Raw genomic sequence first — 17,957 nt, forward strand, 5'->3', positions numbered from 1 at the left:
TTTATCGTTTCCAGTCTCAAAGTCTTCACCGAGTCGATGAGTCGTCATCCGAGTCAAGAAAGTTTACAAAGCTGTGCGAGCCAAACCAACGGGTTTCCCCTGACTCTGAGAAGCACAGCAAGTCATTGATGGCCCTAAACTCATCACCGAATCGCTGCAGATCTGCAAAGGCCTGAAGCTCGCAAAGATTGCCAGGCAAACAGTTGGCTATATCAAAAATTCTATTTAGCCGTCAAGGATTAGCGGCCCATTCGTGGATCAAGGCGCAATCAGCTTTGCCTGCGGCTGGGCGCATGATTTGTTCCCGAGTGGCGAACGATAATTGGCACAACCACACAACGATGACGATGGCCAAGGAGACGTTTGCTTATTTAAGTTTTCTGTAGATAAAAGCCCAGAGCCCGTCCCAAATCTTCAATCTATATTGAAAACCGGTTAAATTGGCATCTTCGGACGTGTTGGCCGACTTTATCAGGAGCAAATGTTCGAATGAGCCGCTCGAAGCCAACCATCCTCACCAGCATGGCGGTGAGAGCATGGATGCCATCGCTTGATGATTCTGCATGTATTGTTCGGCAGCGGCAACCTCTACGGGAACTTCTTGGTCTATAATAAGAATTATTGATCGGTAGTACTTCAGCTTTGCTCCTCGCATATGCCCGTTGGCTAGGCGAAGCCGAGCCGCCTGCATGAACTGTCGCCGCTTGGATTTTATTTGGGCCAGTACAAAGGTGGTGGGATTATGTACCTTTTTCGTTTCGTTTCTTCTGCCTCTTTTGTGCCCGAACCCAACTGGCAGGTCACTGGTCAGGGGTCGTTCAGAGGGTCGTCCCGGAACAGCGATCCCCGCGTATTGCTGTACACCACTGGGACCTACGGCCAGGATTTCCCACCATTCAATCAGGGGACGGAACGGCGGCACGACTTGATAAAAATCGTTCCTCCGATCTTACCAAGCTTTGCAATTCCCTAAACAGGAACGGTTTTATTCATGGTAGCAGTGGATTTCCTCGAGAGCTCGTGGAATAAATGAGACCCACACACACCTTTTTGCGGCGGCTAAACAAGTACGAGCTTGTTTCTTTTGTCAGGGCCAATTAGCGCGAATCTATCCGTACCAGCAGCAAATTGACTGGCGACATTTCATGACTTGTGAGAAATCTTATTTTGGCAGCACGAAACCAAGAACTATATAAGATGCCAGCAATGCCTGCTGCGCTCACCGCGCCCACTTCAAGACGACAGCCCACGTTCCGGGTCCAGAAACGCCATCCGTCACCATGCGCTCCTCACCGATTCTGCTGCAGCTCCTGCTCTGCGTCTCCGGCCTGGCCGAGACCTTTGACTACGTCGTCGTCGGTGCCGGCACTGCAGGCCTGGTGATTGCCAACAGGCTTTCGGAAAACTCGGCCGTCACCGTCGCCGTGATCGAGCCCGGCGGTGACGAGCGCGAAAACCCCCAGGTCAAGAGCGCCAGCAGCTTTCTGCAGGCCTTCAACACCCGCGTCGACTGGAACTACCGCACCGTGAACCAGCCGTTTGTCAACAACCGCCCGCAGCAGTACCACCAGGGCAAGGGGATAGGGGGAACCAGCATCATCAATGGTAGGGCTGCGCGTGTTTGACGCGTGGGGAGTTGTACGAGAAGAAGAAAGAGACTAAGAAGCTCACAGGAATGAACTACATCCGGGCCGAAAAGGCCGAGATCGACGCGCTGGAGAAGCTCGGCAACCCCGGCTGGAACTGGAACACGCTGTTCCCCTACTACAAGCGCAACGAGCGCTTCACCGTGCCGAGCGAGGCCCAGGCCAAGGCGGGCATCAAGTACAAGGCAGAGAACCGCGGCGGCGACGGGCCCGTCCGCACCGGCTTCCCCTTCGACACAGCCAACTCGACCTACGGCGTGCAGATCCGCCAGACCTGGGCCAACGTCGGCCTGCCCGACAACCAGGACTCGTCCGGCGGCGACGTGCACGGGGTCTCGTCCAACCCGCTCACCATCGACCGCGACGCCCACATGCGGTGGGACGCCGCGAGGGCGTACTGGATCCCGGCCGAGGGCAGGTCGAACCTGAAGATGATCAGGGGCACGGCGAGGAAGATCGTGTGGAGGACGGGGACTTCGGGCGCTGTGCAGGCGAGCGGCGTGGAGTACTTGACGGCGGCGGGCGAGGCTGTCGTGGTGGATGCGCGGAAGGAGGTGGTGCTCTCTGCCGGTTCGCTGAGGAGTCCGGCTATCCTTGAGGCGTCCGGAGTTGGTAACCCACGGTAAGCTTTGATCCAGGCTCTGGAGACGCCCCCCGAGATGAGTCCAGTCCATATACTGACCACGTGACCGTCAGTGTCCTGCAACCTCTCGGCATCAACGTCACCGTCAACCTCCCCGGCGTCGGCGAGAACCTCCAAGAACAGCCCAACACCAGCCTCAACTACGTGCTGCGGGCGTCGCTCACCGGCCAAAACGTGATGCAGGCGTACGCGACGGCCGCCGACGTCTTTGGCAGCAGCACCCGGGCGGTGGCGGCGGCGACGCTGGCCAACATCACGGCGTACGCCAAGCTCGCGGTGGACGCGTCGGGCGGGCCGACGTTTGTGAACCAGACGGCGGTCGAGGTGCTCATGCGCGTGCAGCACGACCTGCTCTTCAACCAAAACGTCACGGCCGCCGAGTACCTGACCTTTGTGAGGCAGGGCGGCTCGCTGTCGCTCAACTTTTGGTGGCTGTACCCCTTCTCCCGCGGGAGCGTGCACCTCTCGAGGGACTCGCTGGCCGACGCCTCGGTCGTCGCGCAGCCCACCATCGACCCGCGCCTCAACATGGTGCCGTTTGACGTGACGGCCCAGGGCATGGTGGCCAAGCTGGCGGACAAGTTCTCCGAGACGTCGCCCATCAAGGACATCAAGACTTCGAGGGGTGGGCTTGGGGCCAACCCGACCAATACGCAGTGGGAGGACTTTGCGAGGAGTGGCAGTATGTTTTTTTTTTTTTCTTTTTCTTTTTTGCTTGTCTTTTTCAACTTCTCCAACCTCCAGAATTAAAAGGTCAAAGAGCTAACGCCAAGCGATTACAGCCGCCGTAAACTCACACAACCTTGGCACCGCGTCCATGATGAAGCGGGAGCTTGGTGGAGTCGTGGACCCGGAATTGAAGGTGTACGGAACACGCAACGTCAGGGTCGTCGACATGTCCATCTTTCCTCTCCAGTTCAGCGGGCACCCGCAGTCTACCCTGTATGCAGTGGCTGAGAGGGCAGCAGAGATTATCAAGAGGGCCTCTCTGTAGTAGTTTCCAGGTTGGGATGGCGAGCGGGAGGATCTATCTAGTTAAAAATTAAGTGTGACGAACCGACGATCAAACCATAACCGATGGGGCTTTTCAAATATAATATGCATAGTAGTAGTAGTAGTAGTATTAGTTAACGCCGGGCTCGGCCCGGCTTGTTAGCCGGCCGTTAGCAACCTCCCGAGGGGTATCTCGGCGCGCGTTCTATCTTCTTTATTTACACAGGGGGAAAACAAGGAGGGCAGAGGCGGATCGTGCCTGACCGGGTTCGGGCCCGGTCCTGCTTAGGGGGATAGTTCACTGACGCGACCCCGTGCCTAAGGTGCACGGAGGGTTCGTCTGACGGCTTGTGCCGTGAAGTGTGGGTGAAAAGGCAGTAAGTCTATTCCTCGTCTGAGTTCGAGTCGTTTACGATCGGTGTCCCTAGGCGTAAAGTGCGTTCGTGGCGCGCGGGGCGCTGGCGGGCCGCTCTGGGGCGGGCGCTGAAGTAGTTGGTGGCTATCGAAAACGCCTCAAAGCTTTTCGGTTGCCCGAGGCTTGTCTGGAAGAATTTGCGGCGTTGGGCGCGGTCTGGCGGCCCGACCGGCCGGTCGTTATCAAGCCACGGCCAGTTTCTCCACACCGCCCGCGAATAGCGGCAGTGCACCGGGTGCTCAGGGGAGGTCCGCTTCCAGCACCAGGCACACGAGGTGTTTGCATCCTGGTGGTTGAAACGGTTATGGTAGGCTTTGAAATCGCCGTGGCCGGTCCTCATGGCCAAATAATGGCCCAGTAGGGGTCTTGGCAAACGCAGTTCCTCGGGCTCCTTTCTCGGTGTGTATTGGAATTTCCATTCCCTATATGCGGGGGACCGTTCACAGAGTTCTTTACGCCACCAGTCCTTCTCTATATTCGAAAGAATGGCTCTGAGGACCGTGCCGGCACCGCTATACGTGGTTTGCTGAGCCCTCGGGTCTGGGTCCGGCGGTCCGGCGGAGCCGGCCTTGGCCAGCTCGTCAGCCCGGTCGTTTCCCGGGATTCCCTGGTGCCCAGGGCACCAACGGACCCGAACCTCGGTACCTTGTTTTCGGAGTAGATCGACAAGGTCATGGAACTCCAGAAAGGCCCATTGGGACGAACGCGGCGCGTCGCCTCTAAGACCCCAAATAACCGAGGTGCTGTCCACACAAATCCAGATCCGGGCGCCTGGCTGGGCCTTGGCTGCCGCCTGTAGCCCTTTTAGGGCGCCAATCGCCTCGGCGTCGAAAACGTGGCTTTCCGGCGTAATAAATGCGGAGCCTGCGGCAAATTCCAGGCCCGCCCTAAAAGCGGCCCATCCGTACCCTATTTGGACGCAGTTGTTTTCGTGTTTTTCCGAACCATCCGTATATACCACGATATCGTCAGGTAATACCATGTCCAGCCATTCGATAAAGCGGCGGGCCGCTTCCTCTTTCGGGACTCCTCCGGTGGGGTCAGTGCGAGAATCCGGGGCATTGCGAGGTGCGCGCAACTCTAGTCTCCGGATCCGCGGGAGAAGTTGTGCAGCCGTTTGCAGGGTCGTGGCCGAATGGCCCGAGTTGCGGGCACGAGGTGTTTCACGCAGGCGGCTGACAAGGGGGTGCCCCTTGTCCGCGAGCCTTAGTCGGGCGCCGTATTTCAGGCGGGTGTAGGCCAGCGCGACGCGGGCCGAGGGTAGTCCTGCGTCCCTGAGAACAGTGGACGAGGGGGTGGTTTTATACGCCGGGAGGATTGCCCGTGCCGCTAAAACCAGCGGTTTGTTCAATGCTTTAAGGAGTCCTCTTTGCTTGTGCGCTGGGTTGTACCATGCCTCGGCTGCGTAGGTGGCCGAGGAACCCACGCATGCCACCGCTGCCTTGCGAAGTGCAGCCGCAGGCGGTCCGTATTTTACTGCCCCAAAGCTCTTAAGGTGGGCAGCGACCGCCATTGCTTTGGCAGCCCTTTCGGCCACGTGGCGGCGCCCGTCTAGCCGTCGGCTGAACCAAAAACCAAACCAACGCATGCCCGGGTAGCGCTCGGCCCCGGAGGCGCTTTGTCCGCGTCGACCGCCCGGTAGTTGGACCGGGGTAACCGTTCTACCATTAATCCGGATTTCCGGGTTGCGACCGTGCCTTTTCTTAGTAATATGGATCACCTCTGTCTTTTCCGCTGCAAAATGGATCTTCTCTTCCGCCGCAATTTCGTGTATATCCCGGAGTTTATCTTCCAGCCAACGTACGTTTTCCTCCAACGAGGGTGACGATTTCCATGTAAGCACGTCGTCTGCGTATGCCAACCGCCACTTCGTACCGTTTTTGACGAGATACGCCAAATATAACATATATAGGATCGGGGAAAGGGGAGACCCTTGCGGGGTGCCGCACCCAAGCCGCCTAAAGCCCGTGGTCGTACCCTCCAGCCGGACTCGGGCCTGGCGGCCGCTTAAAAAGTTAATCACGAACCTGAGGAGCATTTTACTAAACCCGAGGCTCCGCATTTTCCGTATTAATCGCCTATGGAGGAGGGCGTCGAAGGCGCCTTGGACGTCGCATGCGACAAGGGTGACTTCCTCCCCGCGAGCTAGAGCCTGCTCGATATCGTGGGCGAGGGCACAAACCAGATCCGTCGCCGATCGTTTGGGTAGGGCACCGCCGTGGGTGCAGCTAAGGAGCCCGTTGTCGTATATGGCCCAAGCTATCCGGCGTGCAACGAGCCTCTCGAGGCCTTTTCCGATGCAGGAGAGGAGGGCTATAGGCCGCCAGGATCGAACGCTGCTCCGGTCTTTCTTCCCCGTTTTCGGTAGCATCGCGACTTCGGCCTTCTTCCAAGGCGCTGGGAAATGTCCGAGTTCCAGGCAACGTTGGTAGAGCCTGCGCACCGGCTCGGCCAACGAAGCCCATCCGGCTTTTAGTAGCCGGACGGTTATTCCGTCGATGCCCGGGGACGTGCTCGTAACCCCAATGCAGGAGCGCTCCGCCTCTTCCGCACTAACCTGGGTGTCCCAAGGGATTTTAGCCTCGTCCGGCGACCAGGCCTCCAAGGGGTCTCCCTGCAGGTCATCCTCCGCCGAAAATCGGCCAAGCACCTCCCGTTGCAGTGCTTCCGCTTTTGCTAAAGGCTCGCTCATTTGCTCGCCGTTAATAACCAGCGGCGGGGACCGGAGGCGTGGTCCGGCTCCCAGCCAGCCCACCATGTTCCACAAATCCTTATCGTCGCGCAGTTGGTCGATCCGGTGCCTCCAGTACTCCCGCTTCGCGGCCCGCACCCCTTTCGTATAGGCTTTTTCCTCGGCAGAGGCGTCTGCCCTATTTACAGCGCTCCGTTTAACCCGCTGGAATTCGGACCAGAGCCGCTGGCAGTTTTCGGTCCACCAGGGAGCCGAGCTGTCCCTTTTTCCCGCCGGCGTACCCACGACCCACGTTACTTGCTCCCATAAAGTTGTAAATTCAGCTACCCACGCGTCCAATGCGTAGCCATCGGCCGCGGATCCCGGGTCCGGCATGTCTTGCATGCCAAAAGCAAGTAGCTCCGCGAACTTTGGTAACCGGTCGTCCCTAACCGAAACGTTGATCGCCTCCGGGCGGGGGGCGCCGCGCGTCCGCAGCGTGGTATAAAGGGATTCGTGGTCGGAGCCTGTGTAAAGACTGCTGTCAACCACAGTTATTGTGCTGGGGAGGTTGGAAAAGACCATATCCAGTAAACCCCCGTCGCGGTGGGTGGGCACGCCGATATTTCCTGTAAAACTCATCCCCTGGGCTTGCGCCCATGCCGTCAGTTGGTCCCCTCCGCGTGCGTTTGCGCGGCCCGGCTGGTATGCAGCAGCCGCTACGTTAAAATCGCCGCCTAGCACCGTGGGTCCATTTGGCACGGTATTACATACCATTTCCAGCGCGGCTTCAGTGCCCGGAGCCCTATATACGTTAACAAACAATATTCCGTTAATTTCGAGCCAGAGTATGTCCCGCGTATTTTGGCCCTGCGGTAGCCGTCGTTGTGCGGCCCTTAGGGCTGCCCCCTTCTTAACGTAGGTAAGCACCCGGGGCCGGAGCCCAGTCATGGCTTCGTAAATGTTGGCGTGCCATTCGTCCACTGGCGCAAAAACATTATAGCCCGGGTGCGTTTGTGTAATCGTATTTAGCCCGCACCATGGCTCTTGAACGTTAACCAGGTCCACCTTTCTCTGGTGGCACAACTCCAATAGGCTTAGATGCACACCCATCCTTTTACCTACATTGACCCAAACTACGTCGAGGCATTCCCGCTGCATATTGCCGAGCGAGTATTTCGTTATATTAATCGACGGGTTGCTTCCAAGTCTATCCCATCAGCGGGGCAAGGTTCGGCAGCCGCTGCGTCCTCCTCCATTTCGGCTGCCCAAACGATTTCGTCGTGCACGCGTTCCTGTTCAACCTGCAGGAAGTTACGGATGTCCGCCCCTGCCGCCTCGCATGGCCGCGCTCTTTTGTTTGAAATGCTCGATCGGGAGCTCGAGGTTTGCGAATGCTGCGATGAGGTGCTTAGGACCGGGATTGCAGGTGCTGGCTCTCGGCGGGCCGTTTCGGCCCGGTCGTTGATAATCGCGGCACGGTTGGCACGTCCGATTCTGCGAATCCCCTTAAGTTTACGCTGTGAAGGTCGTTCAAACTTCCCATTTACCACCAAAGGTCGGGCAGGGCAATTCTCATGTCCGGATGGGAAATGGCCGTGGCAATTAACGCATTTGGGGGCTGCTTTGCACGGCTCTTCCTCTGTCGCATGTTTTGCTTCACCACATATACCGCAACGCGCTTGCCGTACGCAGCGACGTATTTCGCAATATCCCTGGCAACCGTCGTGGTGGTGTGTAATTTTGCGTGATTTTTCAACCTTCCGCGCACGTTTCGACACTCCAAAAAGCTGAAAGGGCTTTACGGGTTGAAGGAAGGACACTATCCACGTGCCCTTAGCCGTATGTGGGTCGTAACCATGTTTGGAAATATGCCAGTTGACTGGCTGCTGGCCTGCTGCCACGGTAATCTCCTCCTGGATTACCTCATGTACGTCCTTTCTTCCGTCCAGGCAATTAAGCGTTCGGGGCACTCCAGAAACGGCGTATGTGTGCCAGGTTGTCGGGACAGTGACTTCCCGCGCGTCCAATGCGTCCATAATGGCCTTGACCGCGCTGGGGTTGAGGAGTTTTTGCCGTGTTTCCTCAGAGGCCACCGTAACACCCCAGCCCGTGGGGGTACGCTTGGCGTTTGGGATTTCACTGTGTGGCACCGAGACCAACTCGGCCAATTTGGTCGTTACCGCGTATGGCTCCCTCGTCACCATCCGCAATTTGTCATTTACGCGGATCAGGATGCGGTTGGACGGCTGTTCTGTCAAACGTTTCGGGGCTTGGGAGCGGTCCCGGCCCGATTGGGAGGGAGTTGCGGAGCTGTCAGGTGCATTGCCGGGCGTCGTACGTATTGGGTACGAGCGCGTGGCCGGGGTTAAAATTCGCGTTGGGGCCGCCGCTGGTGGCGTGGCGGCTCGCTCGGCCCATGTGACCGATTTGTTAGTGGGCGTGCCTCTGCCTTTAGAGGCCGACGACGCCGTGCCCGTCCTCGTAATTAAAATGCTGCGCCTTTCGCTGGAACTGGTCGGCGAACGCGACGGGGAGCGCGAACGCTCTTTTTCAGGGAGGGTGCGACTGAGGAACCAGCCGCTGATCACGTCGTCAAGTTCAAGAACAATTCTCCTAAGCGCGGCGTCCTCCGGGGCCTGTAAACTTTCGAGCTTGGCTGCAAAGACCTCTTCGAGCCAGCTGCCGACTGTTTCCACGTTTTCCAACTCCTGCTGCAGTGTTTTGATGGCCAGGGCCGGGAGGCTGGAGTACCTTCCGCGGCCAGCCGGCTGAGGCGCGTTAGCGGTGCGCGTGTCGAGAGATACGTGTCCCGACTCGGCCTGGCCCTGCGGCAAAGCCTGCGGCGTGCTCTGCGGGCGCGCGCGGCGGTTTGAGACCTCTGGTGAGGCCATGACGACCAGCGCCCGGAGGGCGAAAATTCTTCAGCTGTTAAGCTTATTGGTGTGTTTGGGTGTGAATCGCTAACAAAGGTGGGTCTGACCCATGAATGGTGGAGGATGCTTGCTCCAACTATAGTGTCTGTGTCTTTGAACTCCATTTCGCCTCCGCCAAAATTACCACGATTCCCTGTATGCCAGGACTATATTTGAGCTTTTTTGAACTGCCAGCCTTACTATTTAGGCCAGTTGTTGCGGTCGCTGCACCATTTCTTGCAAAACTTTTCGCTGTTCCTCAACATGCCGGTCGCGCTCCAACCCTTGCGACAAAGTTTCATGCAGGTTTCCTGGGGAGTTACGTAGGGGATCTTGTCCGGGTCCTGAAGGTCGCTAGCCGCCCGATTCCCCGCCAACATGATGGGGGCGTCCGGGTCTTCCGACGGCATCGGGTTAGCGAAGGCCGACTGGGCCAGAAATATAGCAGCGACAATCGACGAGAGATGCATTGTGTTCTATTCGCCGGGACTCGGTGCGGTGTCGAAACTTGATCTTTTGATGGTCACCTAACCCTCGAGCGGCCATCAATGGAAACAAATCAGTTGACTAACTCGTATGAAGTAAGAAAGGGACATGAGACGGTATTTATAATGGTAGGCAGCCGGCGCAAGGATTATAGCTCACATACCTAATTTGACTTGATGAATGCGTTTGAATGAGCAAGAGGATCGAGCCTTTGGAAGAATGCGCAACAAGAAGCGAGGCTATAAAGAAAATGGAATGGAGGACCTGGGAATTTGAGAAAGCATACCTCGAGTGGCAAGCGAATTTATTTGAACCATAAGAATACGGTCAGGCAGTTTGTTTGCCAAAGGCCCGATAATATTACGATCGCATAAATCAGATGATCGGTGCATTGTGAAGTAGCAGGCTTCATGCATCGTTTCGGTGGGCAGCATAGCATCGCCGCGCAGTCACAGCCTGAGCTTGCCCCGCTTCCAAAGTGATCTCCCATGAAGCTTTAAAAAACTAAAAGGAGCTGACTCAAACGTGAAAAAGAAAAAGAGAGGATCTTGGAAGCATATCTTCCACTGATGCAACCCTGTTAACGTGCGCAGAGGTCCTTTTGGGAGCACAGAATCGCGCCTAAATCTATCGAGGTGCGAGTAGAGTAGCAAGGGTCCATGGGATTAACCGAGGTCAAGCCAAAATTAGAGACCTCGCAGCATCCTGAACCAGGGAGCCCTGGAAGTAAACAGCGGTTCTGAGGACCAAGCTGTCGAGTCACTGATTCTTCAAAAGGCTACTATGGTGGAGGGTAAAAATTTCTCCCCCAACTCTGACGTCGAATGTTGTGGGCCTGGCGGGTGTTGCCGACTTTGGTAACACTGTTGGATAAAAAAAGAATTTAGGTATTCACGGTAGGTGCGCAATTTTACTGCAACCCAGCCCCACAACACGCGACACCGCGTTTAAATTCGCGTAAATTTTTACCAATTTGGTTATTTTTATGATCGTATTCTTTAGTAATGAGATATCGCCAAGACGTGATTTTTGGGAAAATATCAGAGGCAAATTACCAAAAATATAACAACTTTGATTTTTTAATTCGTTCCGTTATTAATACAAACCGAAGGATTCTGGTGAAATTCGGTAAAAACTGCGAAAGTTTTTAATATTCCAACATAAATAACTTTCCGTTTTAAATGAAATGGAATAAGAATTGTTTTTAAAGAGTGAACCCGTTTATAAAAGAATTATCACGGTGGAATTTTGGGCCTTTTCTTTTCTTAAATAGGTGAGTTACATCGAATTAATTGGAATTTACTTTGAAATCAAATGGAAAGTCGCGGTAACCGTAAAGTCTACTCCATTAAGAGATGAATTAATATATTTTATTATTGTTAAATTTATTAAGTTCTGGGTTTCATTTATATATAAATAAAAAATAAGCAAAATAAAATAGATAAAGTTTAGCAAATTTTAATAAAAAGATACAATATGGTTAATAATATAATATTTACAAGTTATATATAATTATAAATATTTGAGATTCTAGAAAGTTAATTTTCGGGGATGTTATAAAGTTAATAAACTAGATGGTTGCTTATCCAAATTTGTTACGACCAAACAAGTTGGGCCAGCACCAAGGAGGCCAGGTGGGGTCACACCCCTCCTGACGACATTCGCCAAAAAGAGAATCACCGACCGGCGGGAAAGGATTACATAAGGGGAAAAGACACGTGACATCACGTGATTGCCAAGAGAGGGATATGATTGATATGTCGCATATCAATCATAGCAGAACAAGTGATATGTCGGCTATGGAACATATCAAGCATATCACGTCGAGGGACATAGTCTATATAAGGCACGCTCATTACCATGTAGATAGATTCGATTCTAGGATTGCTTAGCAGCAATCAAACTCTAGTTAACCTCAATACTTACTTGAGAACGATCATAACTTCACCCCCAGTCGTTGAGAACCCCAGTTACCCAGACAGACGCTCAGTTGCTTCAACCCACTGTACTTTACCATAAGAACAGGTTACCCGATACCTTGATCGTAACAAAATTGAAATTCCATAAAATACGTTAGGAAAATATTAAAAGAAAATTATACGGGAAATATTTTAAAATGCAAAAGCAAAACAAAAATGTAGCAAATATTAAAAGATTTGCTGTTTTAATTAGCTTTATCAAAAAGTTGGATTAAGCGTAATTAAATTACTTAGTTATATTTTCGATTGAATACCGCGCACAAACTAAACGTAATACCAAAAATTAGTATACCCAATATTTAAATATATATTAACAATCTCGCTTTTATTTATTTCTCTTTTTGGGCGTTTCTAATTAAAGTGGTGGATTTTTATAAAAAAATTGGCGGTCGAAATTAAGGTGGGGGGTAACCTTGTTGGGCTGTAATATTTTTGCACAGGTGCTGCATTTAATTCCTCACGCGAACAGTAAAGCTGGTAAAGGCCCACGCTTACATCCGCGGTGACATGGGAGGGTTCTTTTCGCCTAATATCATAGTACAGTAGAAAGATCAATGCGCATTGCATGGCAATTTGTGTTCTCTGTCAGTCTAGCAGATAGGTAAGCGGATGATAAACTTGGATACATACCAAATTCGACTGGCGAGTGGCGACCCATATTAGGACTTCGAATAACATGCCGCATTCGCCAAGTCTGCCAGTTTTTTATTTAAACCAAAACAGCGAACGAGATCCTGTAAAGTGCAGAAATAGTAGATTCGAAGCCATCGGGCATTTTGGTCGCTTTAACCTTTCCGTAATTGGAAGTTTTGCGGTACAAATGTAGCAAATGGTTGGGCGTGGTTCCAGTTTTGCCAGCCGCTTGACAGGATATTTGGCACACTAAATTACGGCTTTACTCCGGATTGCACCGCCATTCCCATCGATCTGCATATAGACGAAGCAGAGGATTGCAAGATTAGTAAAGACGAAAAAGGCTTCTTCGGAACGCCACGCCAGGTGTCACCAGGAAACGAAAAGCATGCTAGCGTAGGCAAAGCCGCAGGTTTACCCATTTTACTGGTGGGAGACTTGTGAACAGAGACGGAAGCAAGCGGAACTGGCAGTATCGATGGGAGCCGTGGCTTCAGAGCGGGCAGCTGGGACGCTTGGTAAGTTGAAAATGCAGACCCAGGAGGTGCATGGTCGGGAAACACGGGGTACGCAGCTGACGAAGCTCGCCTCTGGGCAATCTTGAGCCCCTTCGCAGGTGGAAGGACGTTTGAGGCTGAAGCTGAGGCCAGAAACCCTGAAGCCGCCGGCCTGATGAACTTCTTGCTGCCAGGTAGGGACCCTGAATTATAGCGAAGGAGCTCCTTGATTGATTGCTGGTGGTTACTCTTTATTTGCAGCACTGAGCCTTCCACCACTTGCGATTCTTCCTACTGGCGGTGTGTTGTCCTTGGCCCGGCAGGCCAGTCTGGAGTCTGGACGCCCGGGGGCCAGGCTCTACCGGCTCACTATCAGATGCCTCAAGGCGTGTAATATGAAACGACCCTCCATATTTCAGATAGAATGGAGCTCTAAAGTATGGAAAGTGATGTGTAACTACGAGAGCAGCCAATGCGCTTAACTCTCCGGCGCCAAGATAGATACAGCTTGTCAACGGCTGCGTCACTTGGAATCCTCGAATGTCATTGTGGGTCCTGCCAATCCCGTCAGCGCGGGCGCCCTCGCTCCGCTACCCCTTTCCGGTATTTTCCAATGTCCAATTCCTTCTGTGCAGCCCCGTACTAACGAGAGTCTGTGGTACCATACTGATATACACAATGTGTATATCAACCGGATTGTTACGATCACTTTAGGGAATTAAGGGAGGTAAAAGGATTGACCGTCGTCAAAAAGCGACAGATCAGCATCATGCGTCATGCTAATACCTAGGTGCAAAGGGTCAGCTTTTATGGATACACCTATAGGAAGGCGAAGACCTTGTCCTTGCAAGGTAGACTCCTCCCTGTTTTACCGCTGCCAAGAACTAATCTCAATCACGTTATCCCCAATGCATCGGCAGTTGTCTACCCGCGCCAAGCTTGTTTTTCGGTCCTTTACGCCCGGCTTGGGCGAGGCTGCCAGGGAATGACCACCTTTTACGATAGGAGGGGCTTATGCTGCCCGCAGTTGGTATGAGACCCTGCAAACATGACGTTGAAACAAGTAAACAGCAGTCAATGATCCAAAGGGCGGGGGTTATTGTTGAGGGCCAGTCAACGCTTGTGCAACCTATGAGGCTTTCTATTGTTTCTCTCATTTTCTGCTTCATTGCCCAATCCCACGTGAAACAATATCGGCAGGCCATTATGCAGTCCAGGGCTTATGTAGCCCACGTCTTTTCCCAGTCCTCAACTAAGCCTGGTGAGATGATTATTATTATTCTGTCTCGAATAGTCCAACAAAGAAGCTCTAATATTTTCATAAATCCCAAGGACGCCAATGCCAATGCTACAAACCAACAGATGTTATTACAAAACCCCAACTCAATCCCCTACTTCTTGCCCGGAAACTCCTTGATCCACTTCACCATGATGTCTATGGCCTGGTTCTGCAGCTTCTCGACCTCGGCGTTGACCTCTGCATTGTCCTTCCAAAAGTCCGACATGTGGTCGCCGCCCGGGATGACGAGGACGGGCGTCTTGTCGCCGGTCGTCTGCATCGGGCCGCCGGGCCGCATGGGCGACGACACGCTGCCGTACAGCCAGGGGTCGAACTGGTTGTTGACGTACAGCACGCGCTGCTGCCCCGCGTACGTGTAGCCGCCCTTGGTCTCCTCGTTGGCCTCTGTCGGCGTCAGCGCGCCCGGGAGCTTGCTGCCCGCCGGGGCCGGGAAGTAGCTTGCGCACTGCCGCGCCCAGTACGCGGGCGTGACCAGGCGCGACTTGAGCGTCGTCGGCTCGCCCTTGGGGGCGCCGCTGAGTCGGCCTGCCAGTCTGGGTTGTTGGGGGTAAGCGTTAGTGCCTGTTTGGAGGGCTCTCCAAAGTCTCTCGGGGAGATGGAGGGGAGCTAGCCCGAGACAGAGACAAAAAAGAAAGGGTCTTGACTTACGGCCATACGCAGTTCATCCACTGCCACTGCCTGTCTGTGGCACTGGGGTCGACGTCCACGCTTGTGTAGAAGCTGGCGTTGGCGTCGTGGGTGTCGGCACAGCTGGCAGCATCGTCGGAGTTGGGGGTTGATTGACAGGTTTTCGTAATGTACTCGAACTGCATCCACTTGGCATAGCCATCCAGAGCTTTCTCCAACCCGACGCCATCAGGTCCAGGGGCAGTAGCGTCGGGGAAGACGGAAGGAACGGCGTTCTACTAGAAGTTAGCACACTAGAGAACAGAGACGATAGGTAAATCGAAAAGGGCCTTGCACGACGGAGCGCTTCTGATGAATATTCATTCTTACCTCGACATAGTCGCAGAACAGATCAAAAGGCATGTAGCCAAAAGAAAAGTCCTTGCTTTGCCAGAGATAGGGACCTTGAGAGAGGGCTTCGGCGAAATCATCGTCGTACTTTAGCTTTGCCCAGCCAAACTTTGTCTTCAAGTCCAACTTGTCCTTGGCGGAACCGGTCTGCAGGATCTTGTCGACGTGGTCGATGACCCTGTTGATGTCGGCGCTGCAGTTCTTGGGCATCCCCAGCTCGACGGGCTTAAAGTACATCCAAAAGTCGTCAAAGAGCTGGACCTTTGAGCTGCTCACGTACGTGGCCCAAAACGTCCTCGTCGCGTCCAGGCGCTGGGTCCAGTCCGCAAGACTGCCCGAGTAGGAGCTTCCAACGTTGATCCACGGCACGCGAGACGGGTCCGTGGCGCTGGCGTTGCCGTTGGCAAACGGCAGCTTGGCGGTCCGGGCAAAGTTGACCATGTCGGCGATGGAGTTGTTGAGGTTCAGGTGTGATAGGTTGGCGACGGTGTACTGGCTGAAGGGGTTGGACTGGCCAAAGTAGCGGTGTTCGATAATCACGACAGCGCCACCGACCTCTGCGGCCACCATCCCTGGAATGCTCCGGTTGTGGACATATGTGTTTGTGGTGGCATACTCGCCGTTGAACTCGCCCGCGTTGTAGATGACGATGGGGTGACCCGCGCCGGCATAGTACGTGGTATCCCACCAGTAGCGCTGTTTGAAGGTGCCGAGGGACGGGTTGCCGTGGTCAACTAGCTGGTCGAAATGGTTCACCTGCACGGCGCGACGAGTCAGCTCGCCGGCCGAAGCAAGTTTTGTGTCCTGCCGTGTAGTGCGCGGAGGTCCGACTAGTGGCCCTTTACGAAGCTGGGCCCCGGCAGCAATGTCCCCGAGGGCTAGGAGTGAGATGAAGGCCGATATTAAAATCATATTTCCTGTCTATGTTTGTGGGGATTGAGAGAAGGGTATAAAAGAGGGACGGAAAAGTTAAAAGAATGAGGCCCTTAAAGCATGGAGCTTTTCCCACATGGACGTATATAAACAGAAACAAAAGAATGAATGCTGCGAAAATCGCAAAAAAGTAGCAAAAAAGTAAAGAAAAGAATGTATGATGCGAAAGATCGCACGGAATTACCAAAGGCGTTGATGGCCGTGATGGAGATGAACAAAAGGGGACGCAACGATGGAGGATGCCGCAATTATAATATGGGGGGTGGACTGGGGGGCCACAGTCCCCGACATTGCCGCCTTTGTGGCATTCACATCAGGGCCGATCTACATTTAGACGTCCAGGGGCAGGGAGAAATGAGGAGAGGGGTTTGCATGAATGATCTACGTCAAGTCCGAAAGCTTGGTCACTTTGCTGGTAATCTGCGCCGCGACAGAGTCATTGTCAAAACAACGATTTGTTCGCTTGGGGTTGTTACTCCGACGACATGACGGCTCAGCCCCGCATTTGATTTCTCTGTCAAGGATGGGCCTATTCGGCTGCGCAGAGTCGAGTGCACACCGTTTTCTCACAAAGAGTTGAAAGCTGTTGTACATTAGCCTCATCATGTAAATATCAGCGATTTCTGTTCAAATCCTTTGCAAAGTGTTTATCTCATTTCGAGCTTGGATACAGGTCTTGGAATAGATTCCGGAAGCGGAGTGATGCTCAGCATCAAAGTTTGACTTTCAATCCCAAAAGACAAAACACCACCTCTGCACATAGATAGGTAGCTGTATCTGTGCTACATCTGCAGCAAAACTGTATATATGCTTGGCACACACAGCCTGGTGCTTTTGATGTTTACTGGTCCCAATACTTGAGTCCAGCTCAACGTGACTCCTCCCGCTCGGGCCCTTTCAGTTTCGGGGGGGATGTATTGTTATCATTAGGCCGTTCATGCTGCTTGTTCGAGCTTATGAACTCACGGCTGCGGTTCCGTCTTGTCCACATTTTGGTTCGAGAAAGGTGGATGGACCTGACCTGGAGACTTGCAGGCACGAAAAGCCCCAAATTAAAGCAGGGATAAATTCGGCCGGAATTTCTTTTAGGGTCCTATTTGCTCTGTTACAATATAGATACTCAGTTTCTTGAAGTCAGTGTAGCGCAATAGTCAAAGCACCCTCTGTAAGTGACGACACAGGGTTTGTCTGGGGTGAGAGACCTTTTTTTTATATTTAAGTTGACCATTGTGCAGTCTGAAGATATCTGGAACTTTCCTCGGATTTCCAAAGACAAGCTCCTTACCCAGCACGTGGCTGGAGAATCAGTGGAGTGTTCAGGACCTGACGGTCCTGGCCCAAGGGGATGGTAACGTGGTGGGGGGCATTGGGCACGAGAAGCTAGAATCGAGCCATCTTTTATATAGGGAGCTTTCGAAGGAACAGGCCCTGCGGAGCAGGCCGAAGAATGAGATAAAGGTACACGATAGGGTTGTTATGATAAGATGATCCTGCCGGGTTTTGGTGTTGCCCCCAAATGCCCTAATTGGGCGGATGCGGACGATACATCTTCACCCAATCCCAGCACCAGGGCAGAGATGCCAAATAACTATTCATTCTCAGCTTTGTCCTCAATTTGTTTCTTGTCTCAATCCCCACTCAGCTTCGGGTCCCTTCCGTTCGTTTAACTACAAGGCTCCAGATGCACGACTATGTGCACCCTGTGGCTGCATGAACAATAAGAATACCGAACCCCGCTACGATTAAAATCTCCACCCTCTAAATAGCGGAGTGGCGACTGGCACTGAAACGCACCCCTGTGCCTGCAAGCCGCTGGCTCCAGAACTGGC

General features: G+C 53.4%; 4 protein-coding genes across 4 annotated transcripts; 1 reads left to right on the forward strand and 3 right to left on the reverse strand.

The window, feature by feature from the left end:
* Positions 1-1,280: 1,280 nt before the first annotated feature.
* MGG_07580 (glucose oxidase) lies at positions 1,281-3,283 on the forward strand (the record flags this gene model as incomplete). The annotated part of the gene is made up of 4 exons (XM_003711449.1): positions 1,281-1,605; positions 1,674-2,268; positions 2,343-2,971; positions 3,072-3,283. 4 exons carry the CDS (start codon positions 1,281-1,283, stop codon positions 3,281-3,283), a joined length of 1,761 nt encoding a protein of 586 aa, XP_003711497.1.
* Positions 3,284-9,373: 6,090 nt separating this feature from the next.
* On the reverse strand, positions 9,374-10,050 carry MGG_16660 (uncharacterized protein). Its single transcript, XM_003711450.1, has 2 exons — positions 9,933-10,050; positions 9,374-9,810 (listed from the first exon to the last, which is right to left on the reverse strand). The coding sequence occupies exon 2, from the start codon at positions 9,751-9,753 to the stop codon at positions 9,484-9,486; it is 270 nt and encodes an 89-aa protein (XP_003711498.1). The 5' UTR covers positions 9,754-9,810; positions 9,933-10,050; the 3' UTR covers positions 9,374-9,483.
* A 2,093-nt stretch (positions 10,051-12,143) lies between these two features.
* MGG_16661 (uncharacterized protein) lies at positions 12,144-13,425 on the reverse strand (the record flags this gene model as incomplete). Its single annotated transcript, XM_003711451.1, has 6 exons — positions 12,144-12,169; positions 12,244-12,274; positions 12,379-12,442; positions 12,809-13,081; positions 13,143-13,310; positions 13,406-13,425. The coding sequence occupies 6 exons, from the start codon at positions 13,423-13,425 to the stop codon at positions 12,144-12,146; spliced, it is 582 nt and encodes a 193-aa protein (XP_003711499.1).
* Positions 13,426-14,269: 844 nt separating this feature from the next.
* On the reverse strand, positions 14,270-16,107 carry MGG_07584 (uncharacterized protein; the record flags this gene model as incomplete). Its single annotated transcript, XM_003711452.1, has 3 exons — positions 14,270-14,711; positions 14,827-15,080; positions 15,175-16,107. The coding sequence occupies 3 exons, from the start codon at positions 16,105-16,107 to the stop codon at positions 14,270-14,272; spliced, it is 1,629 nt and encodes a 542-aa protein (XP_003711500.1).
* Positions 16,108-17,957: the final 1,850 nt, after the last annotated feature.

This window comes from Pyricularia oryzae, chromosome 3 (genome assembly GCF_000002495.2).
Source record: "Pyricularia oryzae 70-15 chromosome 3, whole genome shotgun sequence".
NCBI classification, from domain to species: domain Eukaryota; kingdom Fungi; phylum Ascomycota; class Sordariomycetes; order Magnaporthales; family Pyriculariaceae; genus Pyricularia; species Pyricularia oryzae.

Bases quoted from the DNA above. Each gene is read 5' to 3' on its own strand.
- MGG_16660 (XM_003711450.1), bottom strand. From the start codon at position 9,753: ATGCATCTCTCGTCGATTGTCGCTGCTATATTTCTGGCCCAGTCGGCC.